We start from the raw sequence: 12,815 nt of genomic DNA, 5'->3' as shown, positions 1-12,815 counted from the left end.
TGTCAACTGTGTAAACCTCCAGCTGCCATTTACTTTTGTGGGGCAACATAAAGAAGTGCCACATAACTGACTTTTAAATGGCTCAAGGGAAAAGAAAGACCATGCTGTAACATATAAAAACTATTTGAAACTAAATTTCAGCTTTTAGCATAGCTGTGCTTAATCATTAATGTCAGATCTCATGGTTTGCTCATGAAAGAAAGGAGTAGAATAAAGAGAGGCTTTATTGTCTGCCACACCTAAATTATTTACTATTTGGTCTCAGAGAAATCCACTCAAGACCAAACACAAACTTGAGATTATTTTTCATATTTCCTGCTGTGACTCCAACTGGTGTTAGTCTTCACTGGGAATAATGAAGGATAATCAAATGAAACAAAATATATTATCTGCCTAAAAGGAGCTTGACATCTAAACTATGAAGACTGGGAATCAAATAGGAATTCTTTATTTGCTATTAGAGAAAGAATCTACCATTTTAATAAAACGGACAAGATTGTATAAAAATCCAGTCTGGGTTTAAGCAAGTGCTTGGCAGTTATCTGGGTGTCTCAAAATATAAAGGTATGCACCGTACACACTGGTGACATATTTGAAATGACACCAAGCAACCTTCTTCAAATCTTTCTGGTTGATATGTTGTTAAACCACAAGGTTTGTTGCTTTCCTCCCCCACCCCCGATATGATTATTTATTATCTGTTTTGATTTTTTTATTATTGTTTGTTTTGCTGATGTGAACCCTGAACACCTGATTCTCCTTCTCCAACTCTTTAGGATTACAGGCTCCAGCCCAAGCCTGAATATGATGCAAAAAAAAAGGGGGGGGGGGAGAGAAAGGGAAAGAAAAAATATAAAGTGTTGTGATGAATTCACCTGTAAGTCTCAGTGACAGAAGGCAAAGGCAGACTTCTGTGAGTTATAGGCCAAACAGGGTTACAAAATGAGACTGTCTCAAAATGAATGAGTGAATGAATGAATGAATGAATCAATCAATCAATCCATGTATCATCCACCACTGTTGGCAGTTGGTACTGACTTCGGTCTCTTTTTAGTTCAAACACTGCCTATCTTGTATGTCTTCTAAAAATCACTTAATCAATTCTTCCTCCAGTTCTCATATGAAAAAAAAATATTTAAAAACAGCTCTGAATTATGGTTCTTTTTTCTGCCACAAAAAAAAAAAAAACCCTCATAGTATAGTAGGAACCCTCTTCATTCAGATTTCAAATTACTAGAAAAATAAGGTACAAATAAATCTAATTCTACTCAGATTTAGTGGGAGAGAAACTTCGATTAGTTTCTGTTATTTGCAGCTGCTTTGGAGAAGTGACAATTAAATGTGTGAACAAGGTTGTCAGAGTAACACTTGTCATTCACACTGCTTAGGAAAGACCCTCCGAGATTTCCAGAAACACTAATTAAAATTAAGAAAAGCTGCTCACGGGGACTTGTCAGAAAGCTATAGTCTGTGAGACCTGGGAAGAAAGCCCAATGGTCTCAAAGCTCATGAACGGAAGTTTTAAAGTATTAAGTTGACTATTAAACCCACGTAACCCTGAACTCTGACTTAAGCCCAAGAGCTCACCAGCCACTGAAGTCACTGATACCCCTTTCCAGACAACACAACCCTTCGGGAAAACTCGGTCTCTAGGAGGGGCAGTGGTGAGGGTGGTGGGGCTGAGGGATAACTTTCCTTAGAAACCAGAGAGATTAGAGAGGAGTCTCTCCTCTTTGCTAAAGAGCAGGGAAGAAGCGAGCGCCAAATCGCAGTGGCTTAAGAAGCCCTGCGGGCGAATCGCTTCTCCGCCCTTTTCTTTTAACTCCTAGTGAACTCGCAAACCATGAATGCCAAAGGACAGTACCCACCTGCGGCCCCAAACACCAACAGAAGTTCCTCACCCAGAACTCAGATGGACCGGGTTCACCTGGGCCGCTTACAATCCTCCGGCTTTACGTACCGCACTTTTCAGCAATAGGCTTTGCGATTGGTTGGTCAGCAAGGAAATCTCAGTTCTATTGGCTACCAATGGTGAGTAGGCGGGATTTTGGGGCTGACTCTGACAGGCCGACCGCTCGAGTTCCCAGAGTTCCGATTGGGTCATTTTAGGGGCTTCAAGATGGCGGCGGCAGCCACCTGCGGCGCGGGTACCCTCAGCTCCGAATGTGTGGCTTCCGAGGCGGGCCAGAGCCGCACCTCTAGCTTCCAGAGGAGAGGCAAGGCTTCTGGGGCCCCCGGAGGGGGTCCCCGGCTGCTGTCCATCGCAGGCACGCGACCGTCGGTGCGGAATGGACAACTGCTGGTGTCAACCGGGCTCCCAGCCCTGGACCAGCTTTTAGGTCGGTTCAGAATAAAGATGTGGGGGCATTCTAGGGAAAACTTGGGGTGGGACTCCAGAAGCACCCACACCCATTTCCTTTTTCCCTTTCCTCTTCACAAGCATGGTCAGGATAGCCTGTTCTGACAGGGAGGAAAACTGGGGGAGGAAACTTGGATGGAGACGTCTTAAGAGCTGTGCACTAAGCCCGCCTTAAGACCCAAGATTCCTAACTCCACTCTGCCCAGCACCTCATTTCCAGATGACCATGGACTCCCTACATGCTTTTACCCTAAATGATTACTGATGGAAAAAAAAAAGGGGGGGGGGAATTAGCTTGTAGGATCCTCTGGTGGTATCTTAGAACACCCTCCTTCCAACCCCGGGTAACTTAAAGCTGGGACTAACCCACAAAACTTTTTAGCGTTTTAAAGAAAGGTTTCTTTAGAAAAAGCTGAAGGTATTGCCCTCTTTTCTGCCGCCTGACTACTCATCTCTTTAAATCTTAAAGTGGTGTGGCTCTAAAGAGTGCATGTTAAGGATGCCTGTTGATTCAAAGGAATGACAGTCCTTGATATTCAGATAGTTCTGCACTCTGCCCCGCCCCCTTCCCCGTGTCTTAAATTTGTTATCATCTCTGGAATCTTTTACGCAAAGCCTACTGAAGAATATACTTGTTTCATAGAACTGATTTGTTGAAAGGGTTGAGTAGATTAGGTTGGTAGGACAGGCTACATTTCTGTTTGAATGCTGCTTCATAAAAACAGATGTGTGTTGACATCTTGCAACCCTTTTTCGTAGTGTTTACCATATGTCGTTTAAATCTGGTACATTTGCATGATATATTGCATTTGCCATTGCTTATTCTTGTTCTTCACTTGACATTTTCTCCGGGTTTTTTCCAGGCTTTTCAGGTAAGTTTAGCAAAGAGGAAAATAACAAGTCAAGGAACTTACCAGAAACAGCATGGTTTCTTGAGTCTATTATTTCATGTTCTAAATGTATCTTGATTGTTTTCTTTAAAAATTTAAAGTAGTTTCACATAATTGTTTCAAACCCATTCATGTGTATGAGACTAGAAATATGATGCTAAATGCATAGTCGGCTAATATTTATTTCACTTTTTTTTTCTCGTTATTCTAGTTTTGAACCCAAAGCTTAGAAAAGTTGGTCAGTTTTAGTGAACTCTCATCCAGCAGAAATTAATCTGTAAGCTTTAGTGACAGCAGATCTTTCCCATCAGTCTAACCTATCTCTTCTACCCCTTAAATGTCTATATTTTTTTAATTAAATGGGAATAGGTGCCTTTATTCAGTTGATAATAATCAAACTCTTCAAACAAAAGGACAGCATTTTCAGTAGTGTACCTTCATTTCCTCATTAGAATAGCAAATTGTGCTTAGACCAGAGCCTGGTACTTCATAAGTTCTTGATAAGGTTTTGACTGAAAGGAGGAAAAGAAAGCCTAAGCAAGAAATAGTGAAGTGCGAAAAGTGGAGTTTGGCATTTAAGCTCCAAAAATTGATTCAGAAATTTAATGGTATGAGTAGTCACAAAACTCCCAACCATCCGAACTCAATGCAGCTTCAGATTTAATCATCTCTACATTTCCATCACAGCTATTGCTAATTTTTGAGAATTATTTTCAGGGAGTTTTGATAGTTTACTGAGCTTAAGATTAAATACTTAAATATATTCTCTTCACACCTGCCCAAAAGAACTGAGGGCACCTTTTCATCTGTGTTTCTATGGAGACATATATTTGAACAATCATTTTGAAATTTGTAGAAATGCTTGAACAGTGGAGGGTTTTGGTATTTGAATCTAAACATGCTAAAAGTTAGTGTTCTCTAAGAAAATTAAAATAGTAGCAGTTGCTGAAATGTACGTTTTGCATGATTGCAGTTGATTTTGCAAAGTACATAGAAATTCAGATGGTTGCAATAATAGGAGTTCCTATATTTGGAATAATAAATATACCCAGATGTGTTTCAGTTGTTAACTTCTTAATAACATTTTCGTAACTTGATTTCCTGTCCTATATGTCTTCTGAAGCAAAAAAAAAAAAATTGCATTTGTTTTTCATTAAAATGTTTGGAAGTGAAGCATCTGTTGCCTATGTGTATTCAGATAACCACAAGAATCTCATAACCTGAGTTGTTACTTTCAAAAGTCATTTGATTCAGATTGTGGCAAGCCTCTATGACCCCTATTGTGATAAAATGTAACAATAGTGGGATATTAAGAATATTGTGGGAAAAAAGAATGTTGTGACATTGTGGCCAGATAACAAGTAATATTGCATTATATCCAGCCCGTGGTACAGTGAAACTCTCCTGCTGCCACCTGACATCAGGAGAATTTTAAACATAGTTGCTAATATATTTGAAACCTATCATACAGACTGATTGAATGTTAGCTATGTGGTAATTCATTACCTCCCTTGCTTACATCAAAATGTCTTACAAATTTGAAAATTCTCCTTTTCAGCATTTTAAAGAACATGATCCAGCCATTTTATTATTGGATTTTCATATATATTCTCCAAGTTGGCAATCTAAAATTTTACAAGTTTTCATTTAGACTTTCTGAGTCTAAATGAGGAGATTTCCTTATGTATGTTCGTGGAATTGTGCATGAGAACAGGTGTGTGTTTCTAAAGGCCAGAAGAGACCACAGGATCTCCCGGAGCTGGAGTTACAGGTGGTTATAAATGGTCTCATGTGGGTTCTGGGAATCGAATTTGGATCTTCTATAAAAGCAACAAGAGCTTTTAACCACTGAGCCATGTATCCAGCCCAGTAATCTAGGCTTTCAACTTTGTCTCTGTGAGGGCATTTATATTGTTATTTGAGGCCACTATAGGTAAATATCATATGTTTTAGAAAAGGAGAAGAACCTAGCTAGATAGACACTTAAGGAATTTCCAAGGAAAAATTTTAGGCAGTCTTGAGAGGTTCTTGAAGAAAGCTTGACTTCTCAGATTTGTCTCATTAACCCCTAGCCTGGTCAGAGTTTAATTCAGGTTTGGTGGTCGAAAGAATGGTAGGTGCTACAGTCATCACGACTTACCAAGTAATAATATATGCTTAGTGGTGTGTTCTACAAAAATGATTGCAGAAATAGCAAAAGCGTCTCTTACTGAGCATGCTGTGTTCTATATGCTACTTCATTTCTTTGGGAAATACCACCTCATCCCACCATGAACCTTAAAAAAGACAGGGAGAATAATGGTCAGACATGGTGGTTTATGCTTGTAATCTCAGCGCTCAGTGGGCTGGTGCAAGAATGTTCTGTGAGATCCAGCACACCCTGGCTAACCAGTGAGATCCCATCTCAAACTTGAAAATCCTTCCTGCTAAACTTCCACTGGAACTTACCTATGGAAGTTAAGTAGATTAGGGAGGTAGAATTGGTCTTCAGTTGTCAAACAGCTTTGAATACTTTTAAAATAACACAACAAATATATTTGTAGTTATTCTTTAGATATATTTTAAGTATATTTGTTAGTTTTTGAGACATTAATTCCAAATATTAATACTTTTACAAATGAAATGAACCACAAGGTATTCATGATGGACTCCCTTACCTCTGTAGCATAGTTCCAGTATCTTAAGAGTTAATTTTAATGAGTCACCATTTGAATTCTATATTCATGGTATTAGCCTAGTTCACATGCTTAAAAGAACACATTCTAATATTAATACAAATATATTGTTTACTTTCCTTCTTATTTGAATTGACAAAACTTAATTTTATATTTAAACATTTCTAAACGTTAGATATAATCTTTCTAAAAAATAATTAGAATTCTTAGTTCCTATGAGACTTACTCAATTTGAAAGTAGAACTTTTAGCATTCACTGTATACATGGTCTTGGATGTTGAGTTAATTTACTAACAAGTGTTAAATACAACATTGCAGTGTTTAACCACAGCTGTATTGGGTACTTCCTGGTTATGTCAGGAGAAAGGGGACACTATAACATATTATGAAAGTAAATATAGTATGTAACTATGCTAAAATGTAATTATGTCAGTAAGCCATTGAGTAAGGTATTGCAAAAATAATTCAAATATTGTTCACAGTGGCAGTTTCTAATGTTATTGAGATACCTGTTCTTGGTGAAATCTAATCCAAAAAGTTAGTGATTAATTTTCTTCTCGTATATCATTTTCAGGTGGAGGTTTAGCTGTTGGAACACTTCTTCTGATCGGTTAGTATAAAATACATGCTGTGATCCTTCTTACTGATTTAGTGAGTTTCTCTCTTTGAAATTGATGAGCTTTCTGAGGATGTGAAGTCAGACTGGAACTTGATGATACTTATTTAATTCAAAATTGAGATGGGCAGACATATATGAAAATGTAGCTCCAAACATTTAAAATGTTTACTCTTCACTGTGCTCCATTTTAAATTTAAATAAATTTAAAGTAATGTCAATTGCTTTTCTTGAAAAAAATAAAATCTCAATATTAAGAGATGAATTTTAGTGATTGATTTTAAGAAATGGAAAAATTAATGTATGAGTGTATAGATGTGTAATACATTGCTCAGATTTTGTTACTGTTTTATTGAATATAAAATGGCAAAGTAGGCCAGATTTTTTTCCATTTTTAAAATGATTATAGTTCTTATTAAAATATATAGCCCAATAGGGCATATTTCAGCATAGATAATTGTCTTCCAATTATAGTAAGCCTCATCTATTCCACAATGAAACCAATCTTCTTAATGTTTAACCTATTTACTTTCAACATATCTACTGTTTCTAGTTTAGTCTTGAATCGTCAAGCCTACTTTTTTACTTAACCCCATTAAAATTGAAAATATCTATTTTAACGCCTCAAGTTTTCCCTAACCTAAATGGGAATCATTTGATTATCTGGCTGTGAGCGATAGAGTGGCTCCTTGTTCTCCCCATGTCTTCTTGATATGTGGTATTTCTGTTTCATTGCCTAAAACTGATAGAAGAGTTCACACTGAGTGAGACCTATAGTCAGGAAACTGAGGCTATAAAATATAATGATCTAGACATTTGTTAGTACCAGGCACCAATAAAAATAAGTTTATGTTAATATATTTTTAACATAGCAAGGAACTGTTGCAAATGTTTTTGGAAGATTTTCTCCAAGTGGGATTATAATACAAAGTGATGATCCTTAAATTTTCACATACACACAGAATTTATCTAGTGAAGCTAAACCCTGGGAAATTCAAAGTTATCTATAACATCTCTACCTATCTCTGCTTAATCACTGAAGGATAATGGTAGTAGTTGGAGAGTTGTCCATCATTTGGTTCTTGCTTTATATGTTTCTTTCTTTACTTAAGATGATTACTTTATAAATTATTAAATTCATATTACCTGTATTTCATTCATAAAGTGAGATTTGTGGAGCAGAGTAACTAATTCCAGTATTAGAATTTTGCTGTACATCTAAATACATAAATTTGGTTTTTGAATGAGGCATTTTTAATTTTTAATTGTTATGATAATTTCATACATAAGTATTTAATATTTACCTCATGCTCACTTCTTCTATCCTCTTCAATTCCTCCTCTGTCTACTTTCTCCCAAATTCATGACCTCTTCAATAATTGTTACACACACACACACACACACACACACACACACACACACACACACACACACGTATGTATCTCTCTCTTTCTCTCTGTCTTAGTTAGGATTTTACTGCTGTGAGCAGACACCATGACCAAAGCAACTCTTAAAGGACAACATTTAATTTGAGCTGGCTTACAGGTTCAGAGGTTCAGTCCATTATCATCAAGATGAGGGTATGGCAAAGTCCAGGCAGGCAGGGTACAGGAGGAGCTGAGAGTTATATCTTCATCTGAAGGCTGCTAGGAGAAGACTTAGTTCCACACAGCTAGGATGAGGGTATCCAAGCTCACACGCATAGTGACACACCTAATCCAACAAGGCTACACCTATTCCAACAATAGTGTCACTTCCTGGATCAAGCATATACAAACCATCATACACACACACACACACACACACACACACACACAGAGGGAAGGAGGGAGGGAGGGAGGGAGGGAGAAAGAGAGAGTGAGCTACTGATTTTGTTTAGTGTTTGAGTGTGAGTGTGTGTGAGTGTGAGTGAGTGTGTGTGTGTGTGTGTGTGTGTGTGTGTGTGTGTGTTTAGTGTGTGTTTTTAGAGCTGATCATTAGGAATTAGATTACCCATCAAGAGGTTTACCTCTGGAGAAGACTGCATCTCCATCTCTTAGCAGCAATTGATTGCCTATAGCTCTTCAGTCTAGGAATGTAGAGTTGTAAATTTTCCCTCATCCACATTGGCATGTCAACTGGCAGGTCTTGTTTAGGAAACCATATTGTTAAAACTACATGGGTGCAACTTCTCTGTCAAACATAGAAGAGTCTATATTGTGAGGCTGCAGCAGATATACTGGTCCCTTATTTCTTCCAGTCTTTGCATCTTTTCCTTTACAGTGTTCTATGAGCCTAAAGTGTAGGGTTGTGCTGTAGATATTTTAGTTGAGGTTGGATGCCCCCATGATCAGTAGTTCTTTATATTTGACCAGTTTTGAGTTTGTGTAGTAGTCTTTATTTGCTCCAAAAAGAAACTTCTTTGATCAGGGATAAGAGATATGCTTATCTCTAGGTATAAAAATAAGTACTTAGGGACTAGAGAGATGGCATGGCTGTTAAGAGATGGGTCTTGCCAAAGACCCAACTTCTATTCCCAGCCCTGACACAGTGGCCCACAAACATCTAATGACTATGCACGTGATACACTGACATATATGTAGACCGGACACACATATATAGAATAAGCAAAAATCTAAAAGATATTTAGAATCCAATTAGAAATTATAGTGGTTTGGGAAAATGGCAGTTGTAGGTTCTCCTCTAGAGTCCATGGCCTTACCAGACATGGCTAGTTGGCTAAATTTACTGTATCAGGGATGAATTCCCTCTTACTGAGCAGGCCTTAAATCCAATTAGACAAATGTCGTTACTCCCAAGATGGAAGTGACGTTATTTGTACCCTTGGGAATATCCTGGACTGGTCATTGTTTGTACCCTTGGGAATATCCTGGACTGGTCATTGTTTGTACCCTTGGGAATATCCTGGACTGGTCATTGTTTGTACCCTTGGGAATATCCTGGACTGGTCATTGTTTGTACCCTTGGGAATATCCTGGACTGGTCATTGTTTGTACCCTTGGGAATATCCTGGACTGGTCATTGTTTGTACCCTTGGGAATATCCTGGACTGGTCATTGTTTGTACCCTTGGGAATATCCTGGACTGGTCATTGTTTGTACCCTTGGGAATATCCTGGACTGGTCATTGTTTGTACCCTTGGGAATATCCTGGACTGGTCATTGTTTGTACCCTTGGGAATATCCTGGACTGGTCATTGTTTGTACCCTTGGGAATATCCTGGACTGGTCATTGTTTGTACCCTTGGGAATATCCTGGACTGGTCATTGTTTGTACCCTTGGGAATATCCTGGACTGGTCATTGTTTGTACCCTTGGGAATATCCTGGACTGGTCATTGTTTGTACCCTTGGGAATATCCTGGACTGGTCATTGTTTGTACCCTTGGGAATATCCTGGACTGGTCATTGTTTGTACCCTTGGGAATATCCTGGACTGGTCATTGTTTGTACCCTTGGGAATATCCTGGACTGGTCATTGTTTGTACCCTTGGGAATATCCTGGACTGGTCATTGTTTGTACCCTTGGGAATATCCTGGACTGGTCATTGTTTGTACCCTTGGGAATATCCTGGACTGGTCATTGTTTGTACCCTTGGGAATATCCTGGACTGGTCATTGTTTGTACCCTTGGGAATATCCTGGACTGGTCATTGTTTGTACCCTTGGGAATATCCTGGACTGGTCATTGTTTGTACCCTTGGGAATATCCTGGACTGGTCATTGTTTGTACCCTTGGGAATATCCTGGACTGGTCATTGTTTGTACCCTTGGGAATATCCTGGACTGGTCATTGTTTGTACCCTTGGGAATATCCTGGACTGGTCATTGTTTGTACCCTTGGGAATATCCTGGACTGGTCATTGTTTGTACCCTTGGGAATATCCTGGACTGGTCATTGTTTGTACCCTTGGGAATATCCTGGACTGGTCATTGTTTGTACCCTTGGGAATATCCTGGACTGGTCATTGTTTGTACCCTTGGGAATATCCTGGACTGGTCATTGTTTGTACCCTTGGGAATATCCTGGACTGGTCATTGTTTGTACCCTTGGGAATATCCTGGACTGGTCATTGTTTGTACCCTTGGGAATATCCTGGACTGGTCATTGTTTGTACCCTTGGGAATATCCTGGACTGGTCATTGTTTGTACCCTTGGGAATATCCTGGACTGGTCATTGTTTGTACCCTTGGGAATATCCTGGACTGGTCATTGTTTGTACCCTTGGGAATATCCTGGACTGGTCATTGTTTGTACCCTTGGGAATATCCTGGACTGGTCATTGTTTGTACCCTTGGGAATATCCTGGACTGGTCATTGTTTGTACCCTTGGGAATATCCTGGACTGGTCATTGTTTTGTTTTCCAAACTGTGCACCTGTGTAAGACTCTTGATCTCTTGATTGCTTTTCTCCCTTGGCAGGTTGATTATTAGGAGAAAGTAGGAAAGCCAGTCTTCAGGGAGGAAGAGGCTGACTCCTCCAAGTCTCATGCAGAAACTGTATGGCATGTTCAGCAATAAGATAACTTGCTGTAGGCAACTAAGAGCAATTGCAACAGCAATAGCCTATATTATTTTGGGAGTATTGGGTTCAGTAGAAAATAGACTATCAGGATTTGTAGATAAAGTATAGGAACTGGTAACACATGTAAAGAACATAGAATAAGACAGACAGATGGAAGGGACATGCAGGAGCTTTGAGATGGCAACTCCATCAATCATAGGCATAGAAAATGAAGCATCTCAGGTCAGACCAGATCTCCATCAATAGCATAGGGAAAACTCCAAATTAAGGGAAGACATACTTATATAGATCCAAGAAGGACATAGAACACCATATAGACAAGACTAGAAAAGAAACTCTTTGTATGTTATTGTTATAAACAGTGGATATACAGAACAAAAAGAGGCTATTAAAAGCTGCAAGACAAAAATTAAACAAAACAGAAAACACAAACCACAAGTCATAAGTAAAGGAAAAACCCACCAGAATAACAAACAGCTGGTCTCCAGGTAGAAACTTTAAAAGACTGAAGAGCCTAGATCAACATAGTCCAAGTTCTAGAAGACCACAGATGCCAACCGAGACACCGTCCTATAGCCTTCTTTAACAGCCATAAACAGTGGGACAGGAGTTAGATCCCTTTGAGGAATGATGAAACACTTGTATATGTTGGTTTTTCTAAACTGAGGTTTCAAAATTCTAAATGTGAAGGATCTTACTGAGTGCACAGTGAAGACACAGTTACAGATTGGTAAAAATTCATATTTTACATGGTCATTATTTCTCTATTATAGCAGAACATTTCTGCTTAAAATGCTAAAATCTTGTCAGCTATGGTAGCGTATATCTTTTAACCCATCACTCTGGAAGCTGAGACAGGAGGATCTCTGAGCTTGGGGCCATCCAGTACAAGTGTACTGTAGTTATTTACATACATACACATGAGTGCAAATGTGCATGTGTGTGCGTGTGTACCCCTTGGGGGTTGGTGTGGAGGCCTATTTAAGGTCACTGATTTGATCATCCTTCATGTTATTTTTTAATGCATTTTTGTTTTACGTGTAGGGCTGTTTGCCTGCATGTATGTCTGTGGTGCATTATCTGTATGCAATACTTGAGGGAACCAGAAAAGGCTGTGAGAGTCCCAGGACCTGGAATTGCAAATAGTTGTGTGATTTTGGTAATCCACCTCTGGAAGGGAGAACAAATGGTTTTAACCACTGAGCTGTCTTTCTGGTTCTTCACCACATTACATTTTGAGATTCTGTTTCTTCACTGAACTTGAAGCTCAGCAGTTAGTTATGTCTATGACCACTCCCAGGACTAGGATTTCAGATGAATATCACTACAACTGGCTTTTATGTATGGGTGCCAAGGATCCCAACTGAGATCTGCCTGGTAGGTTCTCTATCCTGTCATTCTTCTGTCTCTATTGTGAGTTGGTAAACCATTTTCTCATGAACTGGATTATTCTTTACTTATCAAGGCAGTTGTATGTGTGACATGTACCTGTGTCTTTTCAAAGCAGTGTATTTATAGTTTCAAATGAAGTTTAACTATGGAAACTAGAACTAGTGAGTGTTACTACCAAAACTCCAAAAAGTTTATTCCTCCAGAATATCGCAAAGTAGCTAAATAGGAATGTATGAAAGACCATCTCGTGAGGAGTAAACCACCAAAGGTAATTTTCATAATACAAACTTGATTTTGTTAACACAGCTGAGAAAATCAACTAATTAGGAAGAAGGCTTTATTTTGGCTCATAGTTTCAA

General features: G+C 38.8%; 2 protein-coding genes across 11 annotated transcripts in view; one reads left to right on the top strand and one right to left on the bottom strand.

Annotated features, from left to right (window-relative positions):
• Positions 1-2,064, bottom strand: part of Immp1l (inner mitochondrial membrane peptidase subunit 1) — a 64,283-nt gene extending 62,219 nt beyond the window's left edge. For 2 of the 4 annotated variants that reach the window (NM_001399643.1, NM_001399642.1), the window contains exon 1: positions 1,869-1,940. The gene's annotated coding sequence lies outside the window, so the exon portion shown is untranslated. Of the gene's footprint in view, positions 1-1,868 lie in introns of all 4 variants that reach the window. The other 2 variants (XM_006234669.5, XM_063284593.1) reach the window with 2 other exon arrangements.
• A 51-nt stretch (positions 2,065-2,115) lies between these two features.
• Positions 2,116-12,815, top strand: part of Elp4 (elongator acetyltransferase complex subunit 4) — a 222,944-nt gene continuing 212,244 nt past the window's right edge. For 6 of the 7 annotated variants that reach the window (XR_005501986.2, XM_039105869.2, XM_039105870.2 and 3 more), the window contains exons 1-2: positions 2,120-2,339; positions 6,499-6,534. Coding sequence is in view for 6 of the 7 variants with exons in the window: in XM_039105869.2 (XP_038961797.1) it covers positions 2,120-2,339; positions 6,499-6,534 (256 nt within the window). In the remaining variant the exon portion in view is untranslated. Of the gene's footprint in view, positions 2,340-6,498; positions 6,535-12,815 lie in introns of all 7 variants that reach the window. The other variant, NM_001115047.2, reaches the window with a different exon arrangement.

This window comes from Rattus norvegicus, chromosome 3 (genome assembly GCF_036323735.1).
Source record: "Rattus norvegicus strain BN/NHsdMcwi chromosome 3, GRCr8, whole genome shotgun sequence".
Taxonomy (NCBI): domain Eukaryota; kingdom Metazoa; phylum Chordata; class Mammalia; order Rodentia; family Muridae; genus Rattus; species Rattus norvegicus.
Note: the sequence above shows the minus strand (reverse complement) of the source record. Positions and strands in the feature narration are given on the sequence as shown.